Below are 27166 nucleotides of genomic sequence, written 5' to 3'. Positions count from 1 at the left end.
CAGAGACAAACTTATGTCCTACATATGTGCACTGCACATACCCACGCACATAATGGCATGTGCATACACCCTGCATGTATGGATCTGTGTACTGATTTAGGGGAGTGAGGATGACGTGTCTTCTTCATGCTCCCCCGCCACCAACAGTTCCCTCAGCTCTTGGCCTAGGTAGGGCCCACTCTCAGGGACTCTGTGGCTTAGCACTGCTGGTGCTATCCCCTGGGGCTGCCACACGGGGGCCCCCTCCCTTAGAAGAGACTGGGTTGAGCCTCAGTTTGGAGGGACTGAGTCTCCGGTCCAGAGGCCTCTCTGAGGTCCTTCCCAACATCCATGTCCCTGGGGACTCCATCTAGGTCTCTGCCGCCACATAGAGGCTGGTTTAAGGGTGGAGGAGTTCCACGTCCTTGTCCCCAAAATGCCATTTTACCATAACAAAAAGGCTTAGGACGAGACAGAAGGTGAGCTTCCTGACAGTTTGGGGCTAAGCCAGCCTAACAAGCCACGTGGCCTTCCCTGCTGGCCCGAGATGGCCAGGTTGCCCCCAAAATGCAGCAGCCAGGAGGAAGCAAAAGCAATTATCTCAGCCTATTTCCACCTCTGTCTCCTTGTTTCTCTCTTCTTGTTTTCATTATCTTGATTTCCCTGTCTCTCTTTGTTTCATCTTAAATTCCATCTTTTCTATTCCTGCCATTCTTGGTGGCTGGATCTCTGTCGTGCCAACCCCCTGTCTCTGTCTCTAACCGGCTTGGACTGGGACAGCTATGGAGACAGCACCCCTGTCTGCAGCCCCCCTGTCTCCGTACCCCGGAAGACGTGGGTGTGTGTGTGGGAAGGGTGGGCGCTCACACGGGGGGCACTGGGTCGACATCCTAAGGAACCTGTTCTTCCCTCTGTCCCAACCCTGCCTGCTGGTCCAGCCCACCAGTCCAGCGCCATCCCCATGGAAACCAGCAGCCGACTTCCTATTGGTGGGCGGGAAGGAAGGGGGAAGGGGAGGAGGAGGGAAGGGCTGGCTCTCCCTCGCTCACCCCCCTGGTTCTGAGGCTCGGCCCTCCTCCGCGCCCACCATCTCGGGGTTCTTGGACTACAGGGAACCCCTTCAGTCCCCAGAGCTGAGGCCAGCAGGGAGAGAGACTATGAGGCAAGCAGCCCACCGACCCAGGCCTCCTTAGGACCAGCCCAACCGCCCAGCAAGCTGGCCAGCAGCGGCGGAGAGAGGAGTGGGAGATAAAGGACTCCAGCGGACCTTTGGGGATCACCCCCAGCAGCTCCTGTGGACCCTAGCTGGGCTAAGGGATCGTGATGGATGGTCAGACTCACAGATGCCGAAACGGACACACAATGACAGCTATGCACGCAGCAGCACAGCACTGAGACACTCAGAGACAACCAGTGGCAGCATCACACACCGCCACAGCCCTGCAGTAGACACCCACACGCAGAAACAACTGGCAACTCTGAGACAGGCTCAGGCAGTGGCACACAAAACCACAGCCCCCAGCGCACACAAGTAGGAGCACCCATCCCCCCCCCCCCACACACACACGCACACGCGCACACACACACAGAGCGGTGCTGACCGGCACAGGCCGACCTGCAGACACGCGCACACCCTCAGCCGGAGCTGCTGTCGGTGGCCTCAGCACACTCTCCCCACCCCTGCGGGGACACCCTTGCTGCTCCACAGGCTCGTGCACACAGCCACGAGCAAACACAGCTCGCACACCCCTGGCTCCAGCTCCTCCGGCAGCCCCGGCTCCCACAGCCTTCTTTGTGGGGCAGGAAGCACTCGGCTAACCTTGGATGGAATTTCAGTGAAGCCAAGAGCTCAGAGAGGAGAGGGTCTGGCCTGGCATGACCCTCATCGGCCCCTCCAGCTGGCTGGGTGATGTCCCCCGGCCTGGGTCCTAGGGACCCTTGGCAGAACCATGGAGCAACTGACATCTCTTCCATCGCTGGGGGACCCCGGAAACATGGAGCCGTGGGCACTGCCCGCCTGGCAGAGCTGGACTCCAGACCGGGGGGGTGATGCTGGAGGCGCATCACCAAGCATGGCTGGTACCCCCACAGATCTGCGTGTTGGAGAACTGAGGCCTGAGGAGAGTTCCAAGCCTGAGGGAGCCCGAAGCCCGGGGCTTGTGGGGGGCATGGAGCCTGGAAGAACAGGAACTGGGCTGCCCAGCCCTGCGCGGGGAGCCTTGAGCTCCGGACCCGGCTGTCAGAGGCTGGAGGACCCGGAGGCAGAGGCTTTCTCTAAGGTAAGGGAGCTGAGGTTGGCCGGGGTCTGTGAGGCTGGGGCTCTCTCCCTGCCTGCCGGCCTGAGCATGGTCGGGGACTTCACTGCCCTCTGTCTTCTCCGGGCCTATCTCTGTCTGGGGGTCCATCTCAGTGACCATCTGTCCTCCTTCTTTGGGCAGAAATCTCAGTGGTTCCGTTTTTCACCATCTGTCTGTCCTTCTGACTCGGCCTGTCTGTCTGCCTTGAACCCTCCCCTTCCCCCTCCCTCTGTGAGTCTCTCTCTGACAGTCTGTCTGTGTCTGTCTCTCTTCTCTGCACCTCTCTGTCTTTGGGGGCTGGGGGATACTGGGGGAGTGTGTGGGTGTGTGTGTGATGGAATCAGAGTCTGGGGGAAGCGACTCAGTGGAGGGGGGCTCAGTGCTGGGCCAAGCCAGGGAGGATAAGGCTTGGGGTGGGTGTGAGCCGTCTCCTGTAGACGATGGAGGGATCTGGACTTTGGGGGACTCAGGACCTGGGGGAGCCTGGAGGAGTGGGGGTGGGAGTTGAGGCTGGCCTCTCCTGAAAGGGGACGCTGGGCAGAGGTGGGGAGAACTGGGGACTAGCAGAGAGGGTCCCAGGGCTGGGAGATGTTAGTGTACTAAGCAGCCCCTCCTGTACTCCACTCCGAAGGCCTGGGGCATGGGGGAGAACCTTCTTGTCTCCATATCTCCTTGGACTGTGGAGGGGGAATGCGTCCATACAGAGGGCTCTGATTTCCTTAGGTAGGGTGATTCCTGAGGGGCTGCACCCCATCCTTTCCCATGCCAGGGCAAGCTGAAAACGGGCTTCGGGGACAGGCCCAATCTGGAGCTGCTGAGGGCCGTGGGGGAGCTGCAGCAGCGCTGTGCCATCCTTAAGGAGGAGAACCAGATGCTGGTGAGGCTTGGAAAGCAAGTCCTGGGTCCTGGTGGGGAGGCAGACTCAGACACCCCAGCTCTTTGCTTCAGCATCCTTCTCATCCCATGAACATCCCTCCAAGCAGGAGCTACATGGAGCTGACATGACCCCAAGACCCAGAGAGGGTGAACCCCTACCTAGAGTTGCCAAGGAGCCCCCCTGTGAGCCCAAGAGTCTAGCCCAAGGCCCAGGCTGTTATGATTGGGTCTGGGGCGGGGTCCGGGCTTCTCCCCACATGCCCCAATTCTGGCTGACCCCTTGTCAGAGGAAGAGCAGCTTCCCAGAGACGGAGGAGAAGGTGCGGAGGCTGAAGCGGAAGAATGCCGAGCTGGCGGTCATTGCCAAGCGCCTGGAGGAGAGGGCCCGAAAGCTGCAGGAGACTAACCTGAGGGTGGTGAGGATTGGAGGCCACTGGATGGAGGCTGGGCAACCAGGGCAGAGGGGTGCCAGGGCAGTGGAGCTTGGGCATCGTGGACTCTTATTACCCAGGGACGCAGGAACCCAGCGGCTGAGGTGTAGGAAGGGCCAATGCCAGCCAGGCTATGGGGCTAGGGGCTTCTGGAACCACAGGAGGGAGAGAAGGGCTGGGCGGGGGGTGGGGTCCCAGGCAGGGAGAGCAGAATTCTGGATTGCCAGTGCTGGCGCTAGCGGCCGCCTCCTGCTGCACTCATCTCTGGGTGCAGAGCTGGTGGGGGCAGGGACAAGACCCATCACACTGGCAGCCCTTAATTAGCAGCATCCTTTGGGCCTAAGCTAGAAGGTGGAGTTAACCCTTTCACCCCCCCTTGAGGATTGCAGGGAAGGGGTCAAGCGAGGCTGAGGGTCGGCCCAGGGTAGATCCGGACTCAGGGTGGAAGCAGGTGAAGGCCACATTTCAAAGGTGTTCATCCTAACCCCTCCTTTGGGAGGAGCTGAGAAGTGGGAGAAATGCCCCAGCCCTCAGATGACCATTGGCCTTACCCCTCCCCTGGCCAGGTGAGTGCTCCCATGCCCAGTCCAGGGGCCAGCTTGGAGTTGTGCCGGAAGGCTCTGGCGCGCCAACGAGCCCGGGACCTCAGTGAGACAGCCAGCGCCCTGTTGGCCAAGGACAAGCAGATTGCTGCCTTGCAGCGGGAGTGCAGGGAGCTGCAGGCCAGGCTCACCCTGGCGGGCAAGGTGCGAGGAGGCCCTGGTCACCCCTTCGGGCTCAGCCCTACCTAGGGCTGCCGGCCTGGCGGTGTGGGATGCAGATTGAGATGGTAATGAGATGCAAATGAAGCGAGCAGGTGGAGGCTGCTGGGAGTAGGTTCCCCTGGCAACGGCCCAGGTGGGAGCGGGACCGGGCGCCTGAACCGAAGGGGGTGGAGCCGTGAGTCCCAGACCTGGGAGTTTCTGGGCTCCAGGTTTCAGGCTGCAAGCCAGTGGGCTTGGCTGTATGAACTCACGCATAACCTCACACTGGGGTGCAGAGATGTTCGCAAGGCATTGAGCACAGTGCCGAGGACACCGCGAATGTCCAGTAAACGAGCTCCCGGGAGTGTTTGCACACGGGCGAGCGGAAGCATGGGGCTGTGTAGGCATGCATCTGCGACCGGGCATAGATGCATGGGAAAGGTGCGCACCTGCCCGCGCCCGAGGGCCCTGCAGTCCGGCGGAGGGCGGGCTCAGCTGGGGACGGCGCAGGTCGGGTCGGGGTTAGGCTCGACTCGGCTCCCGGTCCCCCGACTCCAGGAGGGCCCCCAGTGGCTCCACGTGCGGGACTTCGACCGGCTGCTGCGCGAGTCCCAGCGGGAGGTGCTGCGGCTGCAGAGGCAGATCGCCCTGCGCAACCAGCGGGAGCCGCCCTCGCCGCCCCGGCCCCCGGGCCCCTCTGTCCCGGCCAGAGCAGGGGCGCCCGCCCCGGGGGCCCCGGGAGAGGTGAGCGCCGACGCCAGGGCAGGTGTGTAGGTGTGCGGAGAATGGGGTGGGAGCGGCTCCGGGATCGCCCCCATCCCCGTGCACCGCGCTCGGAGCCCCGACGAGGCGTGGCGGCGCGCGCATGGCCCGGGCCCGGTCCTCGGCCCGGCCTCTCAGGGCTCGTACCTGCGCCGCGCACGTCGCCGGGGGCTCGGCGCCCCCCCTCCGCAGGCCCGAGGCCGGCGGCCCGCCCTGCCGCCCCTGCCGCGTCCGCCAGTGGTACGGCCCGGGCGCAAATCCCCGGTTGCCCTGGCAGCCGCCCGGGGCCCAGCCCGCGGCGCTGCCTCCCGCCGCAGCCGCAGCGCGGGGACGCCCCCTTCAGCGCCTGTCCGGTCCGTCAGACCCGGCCCGGCTCCCCGGGGGCGGCGAGGTGTCCTCCCCGGCTCCAGGTACGGGCGACCCTCACCGGGCGTCGGGCTTAGGCGTCCCCTGGCCCAAAAGCTGGGGACCCCGCTCCGGACCTCCGTAACTTAGAGGTCTGGCTCCTCTCCATCCTCTGTCCTGGGCGGCACCTGGGTCCCCCTCCTTCCAGGAAGAGGGTAGGGAGAAGGGATTTGGCCCCTCTGCCTGGTCCAGGGAGGTAGCATCACTCATCAAGACCTGTCCTCCAGAGTTTGCACGGATGGATAACCGCGGTGTGTTCGAAGGGTGGGTTTGGGGAAGCTGGGAGGAGGGTCTGAACAGGTCTGTAGGCGCTAGGCCAAGGCTACGCATCCATAACCCCTAGGTCTGGGGACATCACCTCCCTGGGGGCCCAGGCAGCCTCCTAGTTCCCTGCCAGTCACTGAAGGACACCCAGGACAGTTATTGAGTGCAGAGCAGGGCTACAAGCTAAAAAGGGAAAGCTTTGGCCTGGATAGAGGACCCATCTCCCAGGGCAATCATGGGTCTCTGGATCTCAAAACACTCAGGATCAACTGGAGATGGCAGGGAGGGGGCAGACAGCACCCCTTCTCCTTCCTGAGCAGGGATCTCTTTGCTGACTGTGAGGTGGGGTGGGAACCCCCCTTGGACAGGCCTTGCCCTCAGGTGCCAGCCCACCGCCCCTGGCCATTTTCAGGCCACACCTCAGGAGGATGTGGAAAACCCAGCTGTGGTCCTAGGGGAGCCAGAGAAACAGCAGCGGGTGCCAGAGAAACAGCAGCGGGTGCAGCAACTGGTAAGATCCGGGTTAAGGTGCTGGAGGAGACCCTTTACAGGTGGATCTGCCATCCTGTGTGAGGAGCTCCTTTCTGATCCCGCAGGAATCGGAGCTGAGCAAGAAGAGGAAGAAATGTGAGAGCCTAGAGCAGGAAGCCCGGAAAAAGCAGAGGCGATGTGAGGAGCTGGTGAGCTCTGTGGGGCCTTGGAAGGCCAGCTCCTTGGGTCCATCAGGCCCACCAGGTGGAGGACCCCCCCAGAACGCCAGTTCCTTCTCTCCTGCCCCGAAAGCATGCTTTCCTTCCTGCTTGGCAGGGCTTCCCTTTCCCGGCTGATGCAGCTCCCAGGAGGGGGCCGACTGGGTCCCACGTGTGCCTGTGTTGGGAGAGGAGGAGGTGGGTGCTGGGAGCCTCCCTGGAGCTCCCCTCTGGTCTCGCAGGAACTGCAGCTCAGGGCAGCCCAGAACGAGAATGCCCGCCTTGTGGAGGAGAACTCTCGGCTCAGTGGGAGAGCCACGGAGAAGGAGCAGGTAGCGGCTCTGCCCAGGTCCTGCCAGGGCCCCATCCCCAGGCAAGGCGCTGCCTCTGCCAGCTCCCTAGTTGGGGAGAGCATGGAGCACCCTGTGGCCCCTGGAGGTGGGGGTGCTGGGGGGCAAGGCTCACGCTCTCAACTCCCTGCACCCCCCTTCCCCCCCACCCCGTCCAGGTGGAGTGGGAGAATGCAGAGCTGAGGGGCCAGCTCCTGGGGGTGACACAGGAGAGGGACTCGGCCCTTCTCAAGAGCCAAGGTCTGCAGAGCAAGCTGGAGAGCCTGGAGCAGGTGCTGAAGGTGAGGACACCGGGTGGCACGGGGAGAAAGAGGGCTGAGGAAGCATGCGTGGGACGCGGGGGTGTAGGCTGAGTCCTGGCGCCCACGGCCCTTTCCTTCTCTAGCCGCAGTTTCCTTTTTAACAGTGTCTGGAACACATGGTGTCTGAGGCGCCCTCATCTTAGATCTTCCGTAGAGACAGTAGAGCAGGGCTCGGGCCTTGACGCAGGCTCTTGCGTTTCAGCACATGCGGGAGGTGGCCCAGCGGCGGCAGCAGCTGGAGGTGGAACATGAGCAGGCTCGGCTCAGCCTGCAGGAGAAGCGGGAGGAGGTCCGGAGGCTGCAGCAGGTGGGGGCGGCGTCCGGGGTGGCAGAAGGGCGGGGGGCTGCCAGACCCCAGCTGTAGCTTCTGGACCCTCAGCCAATGTGGGTATTTACAGAGAACCCCTGGTGACTCAGACTGTCAAGAATCTGCCTGCAATGCAGAGACCCAGATTCCATCCCTGGGTGGGAAAGATCCCCTGGAGGAGGGCATGGCAACCCTCTCCAGTATCCTTGCCTCGGGAATCCCATGGGCAGAAGAGCCTAGGGGGCTACAGTCGGTGGAATCACAAAGAGTCCGACTCGACTGGGCAACTAACACTATCTAACTAACACACTATGTGCCAGGCCCTGGAGGGACTGTGAGGGGCAAAGGCCAGGCCCCTGACCGAGCAGAACTTAGACAGGTTCATGCGTGAGCTGATCGCAGGCATTGACAAGTACAGTGGGGAAAGTTACTGGGGTGATGCAACACAGGGTGGCGGGGATGGGGTGAGGGGCCTCTTCAGCGAGCTTGGCAAGGGAGGCCTCTCATACCTCGAGGGTCAGAAGGAGCCAGCTGATGAGCACTCTGGGAAGGGGGTATACTCATGCCGATGCCCTGTGGTGGGGAGAAGCTTGAGGGGTACAGACCAGTGTGGCTAGCATGTGGTAGGATGGACGGAACGGCAGGAGTAGGCAAGAGCCAGATAGCATCAGACCTTCAAAGTCAGGGGAGAAGTTTGGGTATTCTGCTTTCTGAGTCGTTTGAAGCCGTTCAAGGGTCCCAAGCAGGGGAGTGGCAGGGTCTGATTCGTCATTTAGAGGGTCACTTCGGCAGCACTCCAGATGATGAACAGGGGTGTGGGCGAAGAAGCAAGGCATTCGGGTGTTGGGTGGACACAGGGGTCCAGGTGGGAGATGATGTCTGCCTGGGTGAGAGTATAATCCACGGCGGGGAACAAGTGGGCAGATCCAAAGTACATTGTGGACAGAGAATCGACAGGACTCACTGCGGGCTTCTGATTGAGTGCCCTGTGCCTTCACTCAAGTGCTGACTACATGGATGGTTGGGCCTTTCACCTGCCAGGAGTGAGGGATGACGGGCAGCAGGTTTGCGAGGTCGGGCATCCTGAGTTCTGAGTCCCGTTTTGGCCAAGTTTGGGCTGTGTGTTAACCACTTGAGTGGAGAGCCCCATAGACAGCTGGGCTTGTGAGTCTTGGGTCCTGGGGAAGTCGGTCTTGGAGACAGGTTTCGGAGTCTTCAGTGCATCTGGTCCTGTGACTAGATGGGAGTCTAGAGAGAGAGTGACCTCGGGCCCAGCACTGTGCCCTGTGGGGCCCTGACACTCAGAAGGGGCAAAAGACGAGCAGGCAGAGAGCATCAAGAGAGACAGGAGGAGAAAAAACCCCAAGGGGGAGGGTCTGGGAAGCAGGAAGCAGTCCCGGGCCCCTCTTCTCGGCCCCTTCGCCTTCGGACTTGAGGTGCGGTTCAGAGTGGGAACCGGAGGGAGGCACCCACAGCCCCTTCCCAGCCCCCTTCCTTCTCTCTCCTCCTTCGTCCTGCCTGGCCACCTCCTTCGATCCCACCCTAGTCCTCACCCCTCTCCTCCAGCATTTGCCTCCTCCCACCTGTAGGCCCAGGGCTTCCCTGGTGGCTCAGAGGTTAAAGCATCTGCCTGCAATGTGGGAGACCTGGGTTCGATCCCTGGATCGGGAGGATCCCTTGGAGAAGGAAAAGGCAACCCACTCCAGTATTCTTGCCTGGAGAATCCCATGGATGGAGAAGCCTGGTAGGCTGCAGTCCATGGGGTCGCAAAGAGTGGGACACGACTGAGCAACTTCACTTTCACTTTCACTTGTAGGCCCAGGCGGAAGCCCAGAGGGAGCATGAAGGCGCTGTGCAGCTGCTGGAGGTAGGGTCCCTGGAGGTGGCCGCCATGCTTCCAGCTAGGGGGAAGGCTGGGGCGGTTCAGAGAGTGTTGCAGGGGATTGCCAGGGTGTGGGTGAGTGTGTGGGTGGGGGTGTGGGCTTGCAGGAAGGGCTCCTAAATGCTCTAGGGGCTGGGGCGATCCCCTCCACCTTTGGCCCTGAAATATCTTTCCAGTTAGCACTTGCTTAGTCGGTCCAGGGAGCTGACTGAGACGTGTCCACTTGGGCCCCTCTCTCCCTCTGTGGGTAATGCCCCCTGGGTAAGAGTTCTAACCTCTCCTCTGGGCTTTCCTTTCCCGCCACAGTCTACCCTGGATTCCATGCAGGTACAGCCTCCTGATCCCCCACCTCCCTGGGGAGTGGGGGCAGGGGGCTCTCCCCAACACCTCTCCAGGCTGGCTGAGCTGAGTCTCCTCCCTCAGGCTCAAGCGGTTCCAGCCCTCCTGTCCAACGACAGGGGTGTGACTGGTCGCAGGCTGAGACTCCATAGATGGGCTGGGATTCTCACTGCCCCGGCCCCAGAACTGCCACTGTGCCTGGCACATACAGGCCCTGCCCATCTCTGAAACCCAGCCCCTGAGACCAGGAGGAGGTTCCAAAGCCAGCCAGTCTGACCCATGGCCTCCTTGATGGGGACTCTCCTGATCCTTGAGAAAAACTCCTGGGGGTTGGCTCACTCCTGTCCCAACGATGTCTCGAGCTCTGGGGTCTTTGGGGACATCTCTGAGGGCAGGGACGTGGGTCACTGGCTGTGGGAGGGTGACAAGCCATGGAGCAGAGAGAACCCCTGAAGTGATACCGTGGTGGTGATGGGGTGGGGCAACCCCTTTTGGCCCAGAAAATGCCACTGCCTGGGGCACAAAGCTCAGCTGGAGGTGGGGTTGGAAGTGACGGTGTCCCACGGTGCCCGGTCTTGACCCTCAGCCACGCTATGTTGGGGCAGCGGGGCAGCCGGGCGGCCAGGCTGAGGGTTTGTGCCCAGCCCCGGGGCCTGGGCGGGTGTGATCTGAAGCGGGGCTGTGTGGAGATGGCACGGGCTGGCCCCGGCAGCTCCACGGCCCGGCAGCTCATCCTGCGTCTCGGCCCAGGTCCGGGTCCGGGAGCTGGAGGAGCAGTGCCGCAGCCAGACCGAGCGCTTCAGCCTGCTGGCGCGGGAGCTCCAGGCCTTCCGCCTGCACCCTGGCCCCCTGGACCTGCTCACCTCCGCCCTGGGCTGCAGTGCCCCAGGGGACCGCCCGCCACCCCCCTGCTGCTGCTCCACCCCGCAGCCCTGCCGCGGATCCGGCCCCAAAGGTGAGGTAGACCCCCAGCGCCGTCAGCCTGGTGCTTCTGTTCTGAGCAGAGTTCAGGGTCAGAGAAGGCTAGCAGCTCACCCAAAGTCACACAGCAAGTTAGAGCCCGTTCTAGCTTGACCCAGGCTCCGGGTGGAGGGTGGGGCAGAGGGAAGCAGCTGAGCCCATTAGAGAATCTCAGGTAGCTGCTCCTCCCCCTCCTTTGTGGTCCTGGCTGGGAGGTGGGCACCAGGAGTCAGGCAGTGTGGGCTGGCAAAGAGCCAGCTGGGCATCGGTCAGATCGGGTGGTCCCGGCTCCACTCACTCAGGGAGTGATGCTGCTAGAGCTCTGTGGGCCGTGTGTCCTAGGCTCTGAGACAGGGGCGTCCACTACACCTCATTGAGTTGCTCTGAGGAAGCTGTGAAATAATACGTGTAAGTCACCTCCACCTCCACTCAGTAAGCTCCCCCAGGATTTCCCTTCTTGTAAGGGAACTTGGCCACGGAGGGCCTGATCTCTAGCTCCAAGAGGACGCGTGGTCACTGGTCACTCCTCGGGACACCAACCCCCAAGACCACGTGTCATCTTTCCTGTAGACCTCGACCTCCCACCAGCCTCCCCGGGGCGCTGCACCCCGAAGTCTTCCGAGCCTGCCTCTGCCACCCTTGCTGGGGTCTCCCGAAGGACGCCGGCCAAGAGGGCAGAGTCTCTGTCCAACTCCTCTCGCTCTGAGTCCATCCACAACAGCCCCAAGTCCTGCCCGACCCCCGAGGTCAGTGCTGGGGAGGGGCCTAGGCTCTAGCTCTGCCTTGGCGGGGGCAGGTGGAGGGAGGGTGTGGCCCAGGAGCTGGGGGGCTGATGGCCTGTGTTGGGGCTCAGGCAAGGCCCTGGAGGAGAGAGGCCCGTGGATTCCTCCCGGCAGGCGGGGAGCTCCGATGGGGCCTGCCCTGCCTGCCGGTCCTGCCTGCCGGTCCTGCCTGCCGTCCCTACTCAGGGGCTGCCCAGCCTGCCCCTCTGGGGCCCAGCGAGGTCTTAGAGTCTTGGGCTGCAGGAAGGGAGACCCTTTGGGGCCAGGACCCACACAATGAGGTTGGTGGTGAGCGTGTCTGTGGCAGAAGCTGGTGGCACTGTGAGAAGGGGCACAGGTTCTGGGATTGAGGTCCTAGCTGTGTCTCAGGCAGGTCACTGACCCTCTCGGGGCTTGGGTTTCGCTGTCGTCTGAGTTTTGAACTAACAAGCCTGCCCGGTGAGGTTGTGGGGAGGATGATGTGAAAACAACAAGGACGGAACCTCCCACCGTGTGGGGCGCGCAGTAGATGCTTAGCATATGGCAGCTGGTATTACTGCCAAGTTCTTTGGTATCACTCACAACCACAGCCGTCTCTCTCTCTCCCTCCAAAACCTGAGAAAGTGCAGGGGGGGTGGGATGGGGGCGTCTGGAGCAGCCCTGCAGCCTCCGGTGCAGGAAGCGGTAGAGCCCAGCTGCGGCCTCTACCGTCCCCTTGTGGGCACGAGTGGAGGTGCTGGCTTTGGGTGTCCCCGCTTACCCTGGCAGTACCTCTGTCCCAGGGACTTCTCAGCCCCTTCTGCCCCTTCGCTTCCAGCTAGAGCACTTTATTGCAGTTTTTTAACCTTAAAGACACAGACTGTCATTGGGCGCCCCTTGTCCCCCACCGCCAGAGTGGCTGCCCCTTCTCCGCTGGGCACGGTGGTCTCATTTACTGAGCTGGTGCACCAGAGGCTGGGGCTCGGGGAGGGGTCACCATTGACCCCTCTCCCTTGACCCAAGGCCTCTGGGCTCCACCAGTGCCCGAGGGCTGACGTTCTGGTTTAGAAAGTGTCAGCGGAGCTCACTGCCCCTGGTCTCGTCCAGCATCTGCTCTGTTTCTCGTCTCAGGACAGCGGGGCCTCCCCTGCCGGGTTTGCGGTCAGCCCCTGGGTCCTGGAGAGGACTGGCCCTTTTCTGTTTGCCCCCAGGTGGACACGGCCAGTGAGGTGGAGGAGCTGGAGGCAGACAGCGTCTCCCTGCTCCCGGCAGTGGCAGAGGGTGACCGGGGCAGAGCCAGGGTCCAGGTCTTCCTAGCTCGCTACAGGTGGGCCCTGACCCCTGCGCCCCGGCCCTCTGGCATTTGGGGTGCATGAGGGAAACGAGACGGAGGGGGTGTGGCGGGGGTCACGGCAGGAGAGGTCATCTTCGCCTCCTTGGGCTGGGGTGGGTGCAGTGGGCGCTCCCTGTGGTTAACAGTGGACAACAAAGTGTCCCCAAGGCCAAGCGATGGGCGGGGGGGAGGAGACAGGATGGTGGTCACTGTCCCCCTCCTCCTCTGGGCCTCCCCGCAGCTACAACCCCTTCGAGGGCCCCAACGAGAACCCAGAGGCCGAGCTGCCGCTGACGGCCGGCGAGTACGTGTACATCTACGGCAGCATGGACGAGGATGGCTTCTTTGAAGGTAGGAGGTAGCGGGGACTGTCCCATCCTTGTGTCTGCTTTCAAGCTCCTCTTCCCAAAGCCCCCCACCCATCTGCACCCTCTGAGCCCACCGTCACTCCTCAGACTCGGCAGAAAGGCGTAGAGAGACCCGGTGGCCTGTGGGGAAAGGGCTCTGTGGGCAGCTGGTCTGACTCCACGTCTGCCCCGTGCAGGACAGGACAGGGCCCAGCACAGTCCAGAGGGCGGACAGAGCATCACAGGGAATGTCAGCTAAATTCGCTTTTCTGCTGGCAGACAGGGCACGGCAGCACTGAGCACTAGTGACCTCGAGGTCGGGCACGTGGTGTATAGATCTGATGCTGAACCCAGTGAGTGTGGGGAGGAGGGATCGGGGTCCAGGGCCCGGGAGAGGGTGTCAGCAAGTGGTCGACAGTTGCCAGGGCCCAGGCAGGGCTGCGCTCCAGGGCGGTTCTACAGTGCCCAGGGCAGTTCTGTGGTGCCCGTGGGGTGATCAGGTCACCGAGGCAGACACGGTATTACTGAGTGGGCAGTCGGGCAGGGCATGGCAGACTCTTCGGGGTGCCCTGGCTGGGCGCCAGGCAGTGACCTTTCACAGCATGGAGGACAGTGTGGTGTGGAGACCAGGATGAGGGGTGGACAGGGCAGGCAAGAGTTGCAGTGGTGTGTGGGGATTCAGCAAAGTGCTCTGGTCTGGGTCTGTATCACCGAAAGCTTTGGGTTTGTGGGGCCCACTCAGTCTCTCCTCCTGGGGCCCCAAGCCTGTTATCTGAGCAGGTGCTGGGAATGATGGAAAACAACTAAACTCTCTCTAGGGATGGACGATGGAGAGAAGGATTAAATAGCTCCCAGAAAAATGGCTTTTTTAATGAGAAAAAAAAAAATCTAAACACCAACTCCGTCCAATCCCATGGACAGAGGGGCATGGCAGAAAACAGTCCATGGGGTCGTAAGAGTCGAACACGACTTAGCCACTAAACCACCACCATCACCACCAGCAAGAACATAAATATTAACTAATCACAAGTTACTAGAATTTGAACTATGCAATCTAGGATAGCTGGAAAGGCATGCAGGCAAGTGGGGGGTCAGACACCCTATTCCTCACCTTACTTTGGTGGCTTCATCTGTATCTGATCCCACAGCTGCGCTGCTCTCAGTGACAGGGGCTTCCAGACCATGAGCCTGACTGTGGCCCCGGCTCCTGCACCAGCCTTGCAAGGCTGCGGACCTGCTTAGTGTGATGGTTCCTCCCGTTAGCATCACATCCCACAGTGTTAGTGCCTGGATGAATTTCTTAATGCTGCTGTAAAAAGTTTGGTGGTGGCTTAAAGCAACAGAAGTGCGTCCTTTCACAGCGCTGGAGGCCAGAAGCCTGAAAGCAAGGTGTTGGCAGGGCCACCGTGCCGCTGGAGGCCCTAGAGGAGATTCTGCTCCTTGTCCCGTGCGGTTTCTGGGGGGTCCAGTTGTTCCCTGCTTGTGGCCACGTCACTCTGGTCCCTGCGTCTCAGCGCCTCTCCCTGTGTGTCCTCTTATAAGGACACTTGTCATTGGGTTTAGGGCCCACCCAGATAATCCAGGGCGGTCTTTTATCTCAAGCTCCTTAAAATTGCGTCTGCGAAGACACTTTTGCTGTATTTAGAGGGTTCAGCGTTTAGGATGTGGACATATTTTGGGAAGGCCACCTTTCAACCCACTACTTACACTCTGTTACCTAACTTACTGAAAGTCTCGTTTCTCTTCCTTTTCTTACTCCCCACCCCCCGCCCCAGCTCCTAGCCTAAGTAGAGACAGATGATGTTGGGGAAGCTTCCACGTCCTCCTGCCGCTCGGGACAGCCTACACTCACCCCTGGCCCTAAACCTGGCCCTTGTTCCCCCTTCTTCCCAAGAAGGCCCAACAGCCGCCAGCTCTTCTGTGCCCTGGGACTCTTTTTCTTTTTCCCAAATTAGCTGTGATATGATAGGCCGTTTGTCCAGGTTCTTTGATCTTGGACATCCCACAAACAAACAGTAAGAAATGTTTTATAATGTTCTCTTACCAAGTGTTCAGGGGAGCTGGTCCATTTCCTGCAAGCGCTGTCAGAACTGACTGACAGGCACCTCCCTGGTGGTCCAGTGGTTAAGAATCTGCCTTGCAGTGCAGCGGAGCGGGTTTGATCCCTGGTTGGGGAACTAAAGATCCCCCATGCTTGGGATCAACTAAGACTGCACACTATAGCTAGGGAGTCTGTGTGACAGGAATACCCGGCCTGCCGTAACTAAGACCAACTCAGACAGACAAACGTTAAAAGGAGAACTGACTGCCGGTCATGCTCCTAGACGCAGGCCTGCTGTGGATCTCAGTGCCTCCTAGAACCCACAGGGGGCTCTTTCCTCTGGCATGTATGTCTTTTGTCTCTAAAGATTCCTGCCTTTCTTCTAGCCAGATGGGACCTCCCTCTCCCTTTGAGGATGTCTGCTTTCCACACAGGAAGGTTGAGGGGTGCCCTTGGCTTCACTCCTCAGACCCATATGACATGACAGTTTTCAAATAGACAGAAAAGTTAAATCATAATGTGAACACCTAGGTACTCACCACCTGGGTTCAACAATTATTAATATTTTGTCATAACTGCCTTTTTCCCATGTGGGTTAAAAATAGGATTGAAAAGCAAGTTGTTGACAGATGATATTTTATTTATTTTTAAATGACTGGATTAATTTGGGCTGCACCGGGTCTCCGTTGCAGCGCATGGGCTTTCTCTAGTTGAGGCGAGAGGGTAGCGCTTGTCTTGTTACAGAGCATGGGCTCCAGGCATTTGGGCTTCAGCAGCTGTGGCGCACAGGCTTGGTTGTTCCGAGGCATGTGGAATCTTTCTGGCCCAGGGATCGGACCCGTGTTCCCTGGCATTGGCAGGCAGATTCTTAACCACTGTACCACCAGGGAAGTCCGACACACGATGCCTTACCTAGACATACTTCCGTCTGCAGCTCTGTAAACCTGGACATCCTTCATCCTGCAGCATCACCTGGGAGCTTGTTCAAAGTGCAGAATCTCAGCCCTGCTCAGACCCAGCTGAGTTACAGTCTGTATTTTAACAAACCTCCAGGTGATTCATCTGCACATTAAAATTTAAAAGACGCCTGTCCTATAGAACTACAGTACTGTTATCACACCAGTGAAAATTAACAATAATTTCCCAGTCCACATCTTGACTGCTCTTTTAAAAGTGCCAACAGGTGAATCACATGCTTCGGATCACTCACCAAGCCTTGCTACAATGCATTGATCGGGCTGTGTTTTTCTCCACCTCCTCTCTTGTCTTCCCCTCCCCAGGGGAGCTCATGGATGGCCGGCGGGGCCTGGTCCCTTCCAATTTTGTTGAGCGCGTGTCCGATGACGACCTGCTGGCCTCCCTGCCCCCGGAGCTGGCTGACTTGTCCCACAGCTCAGGCCCCGAGCTCAGTTTTCTGAGCGGCGGCGGAGGCGGCAGCAGTAGTGGGGGCCAGAGCAGCGGGGGACGCAGCCAGCCCCGACCAGAGGACGAGGCGGCTGGGGAGGCACCCAGCCCGAGCCCCCCGCCCGAGGGCCTGGGGGAGCCCCCTGCCGTGCCTTACCCCCGCCGCCTGGCCGTCCTGAAGCAGCTGGCCCACAGCGTGGTGCTGGCCTGGGAGCCGCCTCCTGAGCGTGTGGAGCTAAGTGGCTACCATGTCTGTGTGAATGGGGAGCTGCGGCAGGCCCTGGGGTCCGGGGCGCCCCCCACAGCTGTGCTGGAGAACTTGGACCTGCAGGCGGGGCCCCTGTGGGTCTCTGTGCAGGCCCTGACCAGCCGGGGCGGCTCCGACCCACTGCGCTGCTGCTTGCTGCTGGGGGCCCAGGCTGGCGTGGCTCCTAGCCAGCTGCGGGTCCATCGGCTGACCGCCACGTCTGCCGAGATCGCCTGGGTGCCCAGCAACAGCAGCTTGGCCCATGCTGTCTACCTCAACGGGGAAGAATGCCCCCCTGCCCGCCCCAGCACCTACTGGGCCACCTTCTGCCACCTGCGGCCTGGTACCCTCTATCAGGCCCGAGTGGAGGCTCAGCTTCCCCCTCGAGGGTCCTGGGAACCAGGCAGGGAGAGGCCAGAGCCGCGGGCTGCCACCCTGCAGTTCACCACACTGCCAGCAGGTAGGCGGGCGCGGGTGCCTGGTATGTATAAGCCCCGGGGAGGTCAGGCCCGGGAGGGTGGCCCCAGGGGGACACTGGCTGCTACTTGCATCTTTAGGGAAGTGGCAGAGTGGGCTGTCCTCTCTGGTGGGAGTGCTCCAATCCTGGGTCTTGTGCCCCCTCCCCTAGGCCCACCTGACGCACCCCTGGATGTGCAGGTCGAGCCGGGGCCCTCCCCTGGGATCCTGATCATCAGCTGGCTCCCAGTGACGATAGATGCAGCCGGCACCTCCAACGGCGTCCGGGTCACAGGCTACGCTGTTTATGCTGATGGGCAGAAGGTACGGCCCGGGGGTACCCACCTGTATCCTGGGAGCGGGGCGTGGGTCTCTGCCCTCTCCCATACCCTGGGAGCAGGGCGTGGGTCTCTGCCCTCTCCGTGCTGAGAGGCCTCGTCTCCCCGGCCTGGCCTGGAGCTGCCCGCCCCAGGCATCTGGGCACTGGGTAGCAGACTGGTTAAGAGCGCGGGCTTTGGTCGCCCACGGACTAGGACTCTAGCCCTGAGGCACCGCGGCCAGGAGGCTCAGAAGAGGCCAGGCACCCGAGGGTGCGGTTCCCAGCACAGCACCAGCAGCCAGTGGGGGCGTCACTGCAGCCCCCCTTTCCCGTGCTGTGCCCCCTGCAGATCATGGAGGTGGCCTCGCCCACGGCGGGCAGCGTGCTGGTGGAGCTGGCGCAGCTGCAGCTGCTGCAGGCGTGCCGTGCAGTGGCCGTGCGCACCATGTCGCCCCACGGCGAGTCGGCGGACTCCCTCCCAGCTCCTATTGCCCCTGCCTTGGCTGAGGCCTCCTGGCCGGTCAGGGTCCCCTGCACCTGCCCACAACCGGGTCCGGAGGCCAGACCGCCCCTTGGTCCAGCCTCCCTGGGGCTGGGGGATCCCAGCTCTCCTCTCCGGTGCCCTGACCCCCGTGGAGCTCAAGAGGCCCCAGGCGCCCCCACAGCCAGCCCTCCTAGAGAGACGGCAGGAGGATCCTCAAAAGAGCCCCCAGCGCCTGTCTCGCAGGTACCTGGCTGGGGAGGAGGGTGGCTGGCAGAGGCTGGGAGGAGGGTCTGGGCTTGGGGTGGGGGCCCCTTCCTCAGTGCCTGCCGTTCCAGGAGCAGGCTGGGGCGGCTGTGCTGGGTGCCCCTGGGGACGTGAAGGCCACCGAGCCCGCCTTGGGAGACTGTGTTCCTGGCCCTGCCACCTCCTCCATGGCCAAGGAGGACGCTGAGCAGACCACAGGAGAGGCCCGCCTGGCACCCGGCACCACCCAAGGAACGTTGGCCCAGAGGCTGCCCTGTGTCCAGGCCTGCCGTGGAGGAGACGCAGGGTCCGGGCTGAGGCCCAGGGCTGAGGTACGGGGCTGGGGCACCCCGGGCCACCACGAGGAGCCGAGGGCCTCCTCCCCGCCCCTGCCAGCCCAGAGCTGGTTGCCCGCTCTGCCTGCCCTCTGCCCCGCTCTCGCTCTGCTCTGCGCTGTGTGTCTGGCTGTTTGTGTTTGCCGCTTCGTCTTCCAGGTTTCTTTCCCCGCCCCGCGCGGTGCCTGTGCTCCAATTTGGGGGCATGCCCCTCTCTCCTTCTGCAGGGGGACCCCCCCATTCATCCTGGCTGGGGCTGACCCTGTCAGAAGGTCCCCACGTGCCCTTGCTCACCTCCCCGCTGTCCTCCCACGTCTGGCCTCTTGCAGGAGGATGCGGCCGAGCTGGGGGTCCATCCGGGGAACTCCCTTGTGGACCAGGGCCGCAACTCGGATCTGTCAGACATTCAAGAAGAGGAGGAGGAGGAGGAGGAAGAGCTGGGTGTCAGGACCTGCTCCTTCCCAAAGCAGGTGGCTGGCCACAGCATCGGGGGGCAGGGGGCCAAGGTATCGGGGTGAGGAGGGGCTGGGGGGCCCCTCAGGTTCCCGCGGCCTCTGCCCCCAGAGTCAGCGGCTGCTCCCCTGTGCCAGCAGCATTCTCGGTGTGCGGCCTGGGCCCTCTGCTGCGTGGCAGCTAGGAAGTAGCTCAGGCCCGGCCTCGACCCTCCTGAAAAGGAAGGGGGGGACCCCGTTCTGTAACTTCTCCCACTCAAGCCTGCTTGATGCAGCGCCCTCTGAGAGCCTCGCGCGAGCTGGGAGCTTCCGAGGAGGGGCTGGGAGGCCCCACACCATCTAGGCCTGGCCTGTTCCCGACACTCAGCCCCTCTGCGCACCCCATTCTTGGGCGGGCTCCTTGGTGCTCCCTGTGGCCCTGCCCTGGACACGCTGTGTGGCTCTGGGCCAGACTCTCTGTCTGGTCTTCCTTCTTGGAGGGAGGCGACCGGGGTTGCGTGGTGCGGGGTGGGGAGCTTTGGGCTACCTGAAACCCCTGCCCTCCTTTGAGGGCAAAGGTCACAGCTCTGTCCTTTCCCCACGGACCTCTCTTCCCTGCGCCCGCCCCACCCCCTGATCCCCAGCCCCAGCCCCAGCCCCAGCCTGACCCCTTCTGTGAGACCGACAGCGACGAGGAGATATTGGAACAGATCCTGGAGCCGCCTCTCCAGCACTTTCGCAGCAAGAAGCTGTTTAGCATCCCCGAGGAGGAGGAGGAGGAGGAGGAGGAGGCCGGAGAGGCCGCGCAGGACGAGAAGGGGCCAGGGGCAGGCGCTGCGTCCAGAGACCCCGGCCCGCCTGCACCCCTGCCTCCGGGGCTGGGCTGCGACGGCGCGCGGCCCCGCGGGCCCGGCCTCTGCGCTTCGTCCCCCCAGCCCTGCAGGGCTGGGGACCGCCCGGAGGACCCGCTGGGACTGGTCACTGGCGGCAGCTGGAGAAAAGGAAGTGGCTCCCCCGAAAAGCCCCCTGGCCGCAGGCGGTCCCCGGATCCCCGGGAACACTGCAGTCGGCTTCTCAGCAACGGCGGCGGCGGGTCCCAGGCCCCCGGCCGAGCACCCGGCCCTGCGCGCGAGAGGGGCGGCCCCGCTGCGGCCGAGGGCGCCAGGGCTCCGCCGGACGCGGGCGGGAGGGCGCGGCCCGCCCCCTCGAGGAAGTGCCCCCGGGGCCGGGCCCCGGAACCGGAACCGGGCCTGGCCGGCTGCCTCTCCCCCAAGTGCTCGGAAATCAGCATCGAATGTGACTCTGAGGATGAGCAAGAGACAGGCGGCGGGGACATGAGCATCGCCAGCTCCGGCTGCCTCGGAGATGGGGAGGCCTGGGGTGCAGCCCCCGTGGGAAGGCCCAGGGCACCTCCGAAGGCCGGTTCAGGCCCCCACTCCTACCCGTACTCCCCGGCCTGGGAGAAGGGGGAGCCGGAGCGGAGAGGCCGCAGTGCGACCGGCAGAGCCAAGGAGCCGCCCCCCCGGGTCCGTGCCCTCTCCCTGCCCGGGCAGCCCCCTGCCTACCGCCGCCCGGTGGCCCTGCTTGCTGCCCACCGGCCGCTCCCATTCCACGCTGCCGCCTCCATCAGCAGAGGTGGGGTGGGGCCTCGGGGCTCCCTCAGCTGCCTCCTCCCACCCACATTCCACTGCTTTGCTGCTTCTGCCGATCGATGGGAACTGGGACGCACGGATGCTCTGTGGCCTTAAGTCGCCCATTGCTGCCAGCAGGCCCCCTGCCTTTGGGGCAGGTGACCCTTTCCTCTGCTTAGCTAGTGACAGCTTCAGGACCCAGCCTGCGATGCCCAGCATCGCCCAACCCTGACACCGAGAAGAGGCCCTCCTCTCACACGCGCCTCGGCCAGCTCTCAGATCTAAACCTTAGTCCCTCGACTGCACTCATCTGCTAAGGTGGCCGGAGCCGGGGCCTCCCCTCCTGCCCTTCCTCCCCCCGTGGGGGTGTCCGATGGCTCCAGTGAGCTTGGGCCGCGGCTCCAGGAGAGGAATGTGTGTCCCTGCTCTGCTGTGCCGCTTCCGCCGACGGGGCAGAGCTGGGGGGAGCGCTCCTGGGGTCCTGCCCCTAATGAGGCGCCCAGCAGAGGGGTGGTGCCTCACTCCTGATGTCTGTTGCCCTCTCTTTGCAGGGAGCAGAGTCTGGGGAGCCCAGAGGGCTGGACAGCCCAGGGCAGAGCGGCTCCAAGCGGAGAAGGGGCTGGGCCCCTAGGCCAGGCTCCACAGAGCTGGGTGAGCCTCTGCGGGGGCTGGGCTAGGCCAAGGGGGCCTCTCCCGCCTCCTTGGCCAGAATTGATTGCTGTTTCTCCTGCGCAGCTCCCCCAAGGACCCCTCCAGAAGCATCCCGGGCCCTCCGGGACCTCCCTGTCAGGGTCTTTGTGGCTCTGTTTGACTACGACCCTGTGTCAATGTCACCCAACCCTGATGCTGGGGAAGAGGAGCTCCCGTTCCGGGAGGGCCAGATCCTGAAGGTGACTGACTCACTGTCTGGTCCTGCTTCCTCCCTCCTTTCCTGCCTTGTCCCGGAGGGATCGTAGCCACACCCGGGTGGGAACGCAGCTTCTAGAGCCAGGTGATGTGGAGTGGGGTTGCAACAGTGCCACTTAGAGCTGTGAAACCCAGAGTAGATTCTTTCCTTCGGGCCTCATGGGTAAAGTGAGGATCATGTGAGTGTCTGCCTCATACGCTTGTTTGAGGATTAGAGGATTCAGTACCCACAGAGCGCTGAAACTGCCTGGCACGTGGCACAGCGTGATACTGCTACTGTTAGCATGATGACCTCTTCTGAGCCTGCAAGGATTTCCTGAAGGCTTTGGGCTAAAACTCTGAGGTCAGGGAGATCCAGTCTGGGGTGGACTGGGGGAATGGACGTGCAGATAGTGAGTGATGATCATACGGATAGAGCTGTTTTCTGTCATCCCTCTGATCCTTCTTCTTGGCTATTTGCCCCTATTTCCAGTCCCATGAAAGGTAGAGCATTTTTCTGCAGTCCTGAGTGGGGGGTGCTTGGGATCGGGGTGCAGGGAGCACACGGACCTGGCCTGCTGACACAGCTGGTCTCTTCTGCTTCCAGGTGTTTGGAGACAAGGACGCAGATGGCTTTTACCGGGGTGAGGGTGGGGGCCGGTGGGGCTACATTCCCTGCAACATGGTGGCTGAGGTGGCCGTGGACAGCCCTGCGGGGACACAGCAGCTGCTCCAGCAGGGCCATCTGTCCCCAGAGGCTCTCGCCGAGGGCTCAGGTATGACCTGCTCCTGCCCCTCACCCACTGCCCTCCACCCCAGTGCCGACTCAACACCTCCCAGCCCCAAGTAATTTGGACGTCGGGAGCGGCCAGGATATCTGGTTGATCCAGAGACTGGCAGAGTCGCTGGGGCCTCAGAGACTTGGGCCCACGTGGCTGCAGTAGTGAGCTTGCCGTGTGGAATGGGGGCCGCTGCAGGGGGACTGGCCGTGTATTTTGGATCCTGGAGGTCGGGATGGGAAGGGAAGAGTGGCCTTAGAGGCTTGAGCACAGGAACCCCAGCACAGCCCTGAGAGGAGACCAGAGTCACTGTCCGTCTCGCTCGCTCACCTCGGTTTCCCTCTGACGTCTGCTTGCCTGTCTGAAGCAGGGAACGGCCTGTTTGTCTACTCCACAACCCGTACTGCTGGGCCTCCTCCCAAGCCCCGCCGCTCCAAGAAAGGTGGGTGTGATCTTTTTCTTCTCCAGGGCCCCTGAGGATGAGGAGGGAGGGGCCGGGGGCACTGCCTGGCTCTCGGGAAACACATACAAGGTCTGTCTTGAACGGGTGGAGGGAACCGGCCCCACCTTCACCCACACCCATGCGTCCCATGGGGAACTTCATTCTAATGGGGATGGGAAGTGGTTTGCCAGAACCTCTGTTCTAGAAAGCGTCCTTGTCTCTTCTGTCTCCTGCATTGGCAAGTGGGGTCTTAACCCCTAGTGCCGCCTGGAAAGCCCTGTTCCAGAAAGCACCTGGTTATACATTCTGTGCAACCTGGAGCAAGTCACTGACCCTGTCTGGCCCTTAGTTCACTGTGAAGACCGCAGGGCGGGTCTGCTTTTGGGCTGATGGTCCTTCTCCTGCATCTCTCCCTGTGTGAGGCTGAGCATCCTGCTTGCCCCGCACCAGCCCCCCGCCTTCCCCTGCCCCCAGAGGGGAGGGACAGAGGGGCAGGGCTCACAGGCCCCTTCTCTCGGCAGCTGAGTAGGCAGGGCCCGCCCAACCCTGTGCAGGTGAGGGGCTTCCTTGCGCCTCCAGCCTCCCCTGGAGCCACAGCTGGTGCGGAGGCGGTGACTCCAGTCGGCAGGTCTCCAGCGCCAAGGACAGGAGAGGGGTGGGAGTGCCTAGAAAGAGCCCCAAGTTGTCTTCTCCTCCCCCGCCAGGGCCCCCCACACTGGCCTCCTCTGCAAGCCTGAAAGCTCCCCATTCCATGGTGGCCGCGTTTGACTACAACCCCCGGGAGAGCTCTCCCAACATGGATGTGGAGGTGAGCCCCTTCAGAGCCCAGCCAAGGCCGGGTGGTTGACCGGGCCTGCCCCGGCCTGACTCCCGCCTCGTGGTCTCTCCGTAGGCAGAGCTGCCCTTCCGGGCAGGGGACGTCATCACTGTTTTCGGGGCCATGGACGATGACGGTTTCTACTATGTGAGGACGTGGGGGTGGGGGTGTGCTCAAGGGGGCTCTCCTGGAGCCATGGTTGGGGGGAGCCAGGTTCCTGATGGAAACCCAGAGGGACAGGCTAGTTGCCTCCCACGATGGGGACATTGACCCCCGGCTGTCCCCCCAGAGCTTCAGGGTTCAGGGGGTGCTGTTAAGGCCCCTCCTGGTCTTGTCTCACCTGCATCTCCTCCCCAGGGGGAGCTGAATGGACAGCGGGGCTTGGTTCCATCCAACTTCCTGGAGGGCCCTGGGCCTGAGGCAGGCGGCTCAGACAGGGAGCCTGGGGCATCCCCATCCGAGGGCCAGGTCAGTGAAGACCTGGGCTCCAGGCTCAGCAGTTGGGTCTCTACGCTGCGTCGTGGGAGGGGTGCAGCTGCGTGCAGCGGTCCAGGTGCCCACAGTGCCCAGGAGGGGGTTGTGCCCATGGCCAGAGGGAACCCAGCCAGGGTGGCTCCCCCCCGCCTACCCCCCTGCCCAGCATGTGCCCCTCTGCATGGTGGGGCGAGGCCGAGGCCTTGATGCCCATCTCATCTGACCCGGCTGTCCATAGCCCCAGCCAGTGCAGGGGAGGGCCCCCTGGAAAAGGACCCACGAGCCTCCCACACCTCTTGCCATCACAGCCCCCATCACAGGGACCCTCCCTGATCCCCTGCTGCAGCTCCCCTGCTCCCAGGCGCTTTTTAAAGCCAGACGCCCAGCAAGGTCCCAGTTCCTGGGTGGGTGGAGTATACTTACAGGCTCCCAGGGCACGAAGAGGGTGAGGGGGCCGGGCCCCGACCGGAAAGCCCTGGGCCTCCATCTGCGCTAGTTCCAGAGTCAGGGGCTGTGCAAGCAGGACCTAGTGGCCCGGGTGGCCGGAGACTGGTTGGAGAGCTCGTGGTCTGCCAGTAACCCATCTCCTCTCTTTGTTCCCTGTTCTTCAGAGAACGAGGAGGAGAAGAGTCCAGTGCTAGATGGAGATAGATATATGTAGAGAGAGCGACATGTAAGTGGGGACTGACCCCCTGGGTCCACGTCACCCTGTTCCTCATCTCACACGATCAGATAGTGCTCCTTGTCTCAGACACAGGAGCCCCACGGGCTTGTCCACCTTCTTCCAGGAACAGGGGAGGGAGCCCTTGCCGTGAGCCCACTTTGGAACTCAGATCGCCCCTCCCCTTTCCTTATTCAGGGCAGTGCCAGCTGCCTTAGGAGCACATGTCATCCTAGGATGTACTGTCCTACGTTAGCTGACTCTTCATATTCTATAGCACATGCGGCTCATAGAATGTTGTGTGACATCCACATTGTGGCTCATCAGTGTATTATGATACTATATGACTATGGTATTATAATATTGTGATTATTATTGGTGACAGAAGAATGATACTAACGCCACCAGTAATAATAGGCTCCATCTCCCCACCCTTGTCCTCTGAATCATGACCTCTTGGGGCATCAGAGGCATGATTTTATGTCCAACTTTCCATTTTCTTGCAGGCGGGGCGGGTATAAAAGTGGAGGTTTAAACAGTTGGAGTCCATGGATAACCTCAAACCATTCATTTCTGGGGCCCCTCCATGTGTCTCCCCAGCAAGCCCTCCCTCCCGGGAGCCCTGGGTGGGAGTGGTAAGGGCCTCCGATCTCCTCCCAACCCCGGCCAGCCATCAGCCCTGGCTAGTTGGAAAGAGATTCTTTGACCTTCGGGTGCTACCCTCCTCCAGGGGATCTTCCCGACTCCAGGGGTTGAGCCCACGTCTCTTGTATCTCCTGTGTTGGCAGGTGGGTTCTTTACCACTTGCGCCACCTGGGAAGCCCCCTCTGGGTGCCAGCAGACCTCTTTGCGGGCAGTCCTGCCAGATCACCAGGGCCTTAGGTGGAGGCGGGCCCCAGGCTGGGCACCCGGCACCTGGGCTCTGTGATTGGTTCTGCCAGTAGACTGCCAGGCCCTGGTGGAAGGTGGGGGTTTGAGGAAGGGAGTAGGGGGTGGGGGTGGAGAACACGCAGGCTGGCAGGACCTGACGGGGCTGTGCCAGGCACGGGAGGCCACAGAGGGGGCGTGGGGATTCAGCGGGTTGGGGGAGGCTTCCTCGTGCCTCTCTCTTTGTCCAGTCCCTGTTTTTAGGCCGCTTACAGCACAGTCTGGGTGGGTGTGTGGCAGAGGGAGCCACTCGTGGCGGCTCATAGAACAAGGAGATTCTGCAGAGGAGGCATGCTAAGGGCAGGGAGGGGCGGGCGGGGAGCAGCTCTCTCTGGAGAGAGCTCCTGGTGAGTGTGAGTGCCTCTGGCGCTGTCTCCCTGCAGCCCTCTCTGGGGCCATCCAAGGAAGAGTCTCCCCGTGGAGTGGGCACTCCTCCCTCCGTGAAGGCCCTCGGACACCGTGTGGGCCTGCTCGTCTGTGTGGTGGTGCAGGAGCCACCTTCCCTGGAGTGTCTGGCTCCTTCCAGCATCCCCGTCCTTGCTCTCCCTTTGGCTAGAAGGGGATGACCCATCCCAAGGGTCAAGTCCAAGGGCTCTTGAACTCCATCAGCCCAGCATCCTGCGGAGAGACCCAGAGAAGGGGAGGGGCTCGCCCCTGTCCAAGAGAACCGAAGCAGAACTGAGCCTGCTCGTCTGTCCCTTCTGACTGCCAGCTCCGTGCTCCCCCATCATCGTGCCCTCTTGGTGCTCTGCATGGGGCGGCGGCCGGACGTGGGTTCTGGTTCATGCCTGTGCTTCTGTGATGACCTGGGGGCTGCGGGCTCCTGAGGTCGTGGGGTAAAGGAGGCAGGGTGGGGTGGGGGTCAGGCCTTGACTTGCCCCTTTTCTCTTACTTTCTAGGACTGGGTCAGCTCAACCCAGGGGCCCCCAGTGCCCCCAGGCTGGCCCTGTGCTCCTGGCCCTCACCGCTTCCCCAAGGTTGAACCGGGGTTGCCACAGGGCCCAAGCAGGAAGGTGTGGGTTCTCCTCTCCAAGGGGAAGCAGCTCCTCAGGAAACTGGGCTCGGGGAAGAAGGAGTGATGCTGTGGCCTGACTGAGGCCCCAGCCGCGCGGGGAAGACCCTGGACTCTGGTTCTCCCGAGTGAGCGCCGTGGCGCTGGGATAGGACTCAGACCCAGTGAAGGTCAGAGCTAGAGGAGTGGCTGGTCCTCCGGATGGGCATCGTCTTCTTACAGGCAGGGACCCTGAGCCCCGGCACAGGAGCGAGTCCAGGGGCTGAGCACCTGGTCCCGGAGCCGGCCGGGGACACGGACTTGTCACTCCTGGTTCACCCGTCTGCGCCTGCTGTCCGCTGCGCTATGCTAGTCCGCTCTCGGCCTCCACGCGCCTGGCTCGCGGAGATCCTGTTCCCTCCGACGGCGCTGGCCGTCCTCTTCAAGTCTTCCCTCCCTGAAGGAAAGTTTGCACTGGATTCTGCCGAGCCCCCCACCCCGGGGGCGGAGCTGTGTATATAAATGTACATACTCAGTGCCTCAGCCCAGCTTCCTCCCCCTCGCTTCCACCGCACAGGCCCGGGATGGAGAAA

The 27166-nt window shown here is 62.2% G+C and overlaps 1 protein-coding gene across 1 annotated transcript; it reads left to right on the top strand.

The window, feature by feature from the left end:
* The first annotated feature begins 1928 nt into the window (after positions 1 to 1928).
* Positions 1929 to 26787, top strand: TSPOAP1 (TSPO associated protein 1). The gene is made up of 30 exons (XM_052657465.1): positions 1929 to 2258; positions 3046 to 3153; positions 3440 to 3568; positions 4150 to 4329; positions 4885 to 5070; positions 6170 to 6268; positions 6354 to 6437; positions 6689 to 6778; positions 6955 to 7077; positions 7301 to 7405; positions 9222 to 9272; positions 9594 to 9614; positions 10377 to 10581; positions 11157 to 11332; positions 12538 to 12653; positions 12901 to 13010; positions 16328 to 17158; positions 17327 to 17478; positions 17823 to 18200; positions 18293 to 18532; positions 18865 to 19041; positions 19611 to 20492; positions 21149 to 21248; positions 21333 to 21487; positions 22090 to 22258; positions 22632 to 22703; positions 23408 to 23511; positions 23596 to 23667; positions 23878 to 23988; positions 26482 to 26787. Exons 1-30 carry the CDS (start codon positions 1929 to 1931, stop codon positions 26659 to 26661), a joined length of 5736 nt encoding a protein of 1911 aa, XP_052513425.1. The 3' UTR covers positions 26662 to 26787.
* Positions 26788 to 27166: the final 379 nt, after the last annotated feature.

The sequence above is a fragment of the Budorcas taxicolor genome, chromosome 19 (assembly GCF_023091745.1).
Source record: "Budorcas taxicolor isolate Tak-1 chromosome 19, Takin1.1, whole genome shotgun sequence".
Lineage (NCBI taxonomy): Eukaryota > Metazoa > Chordata > Mammalia > Artiodactyla > Bovidae > Budorcas > Budorcas taxicolor.
Note: the sequence above shows the minus strand (reverse complement) of the source record. Positions and strands in the feature narration are given on the sequence as shown.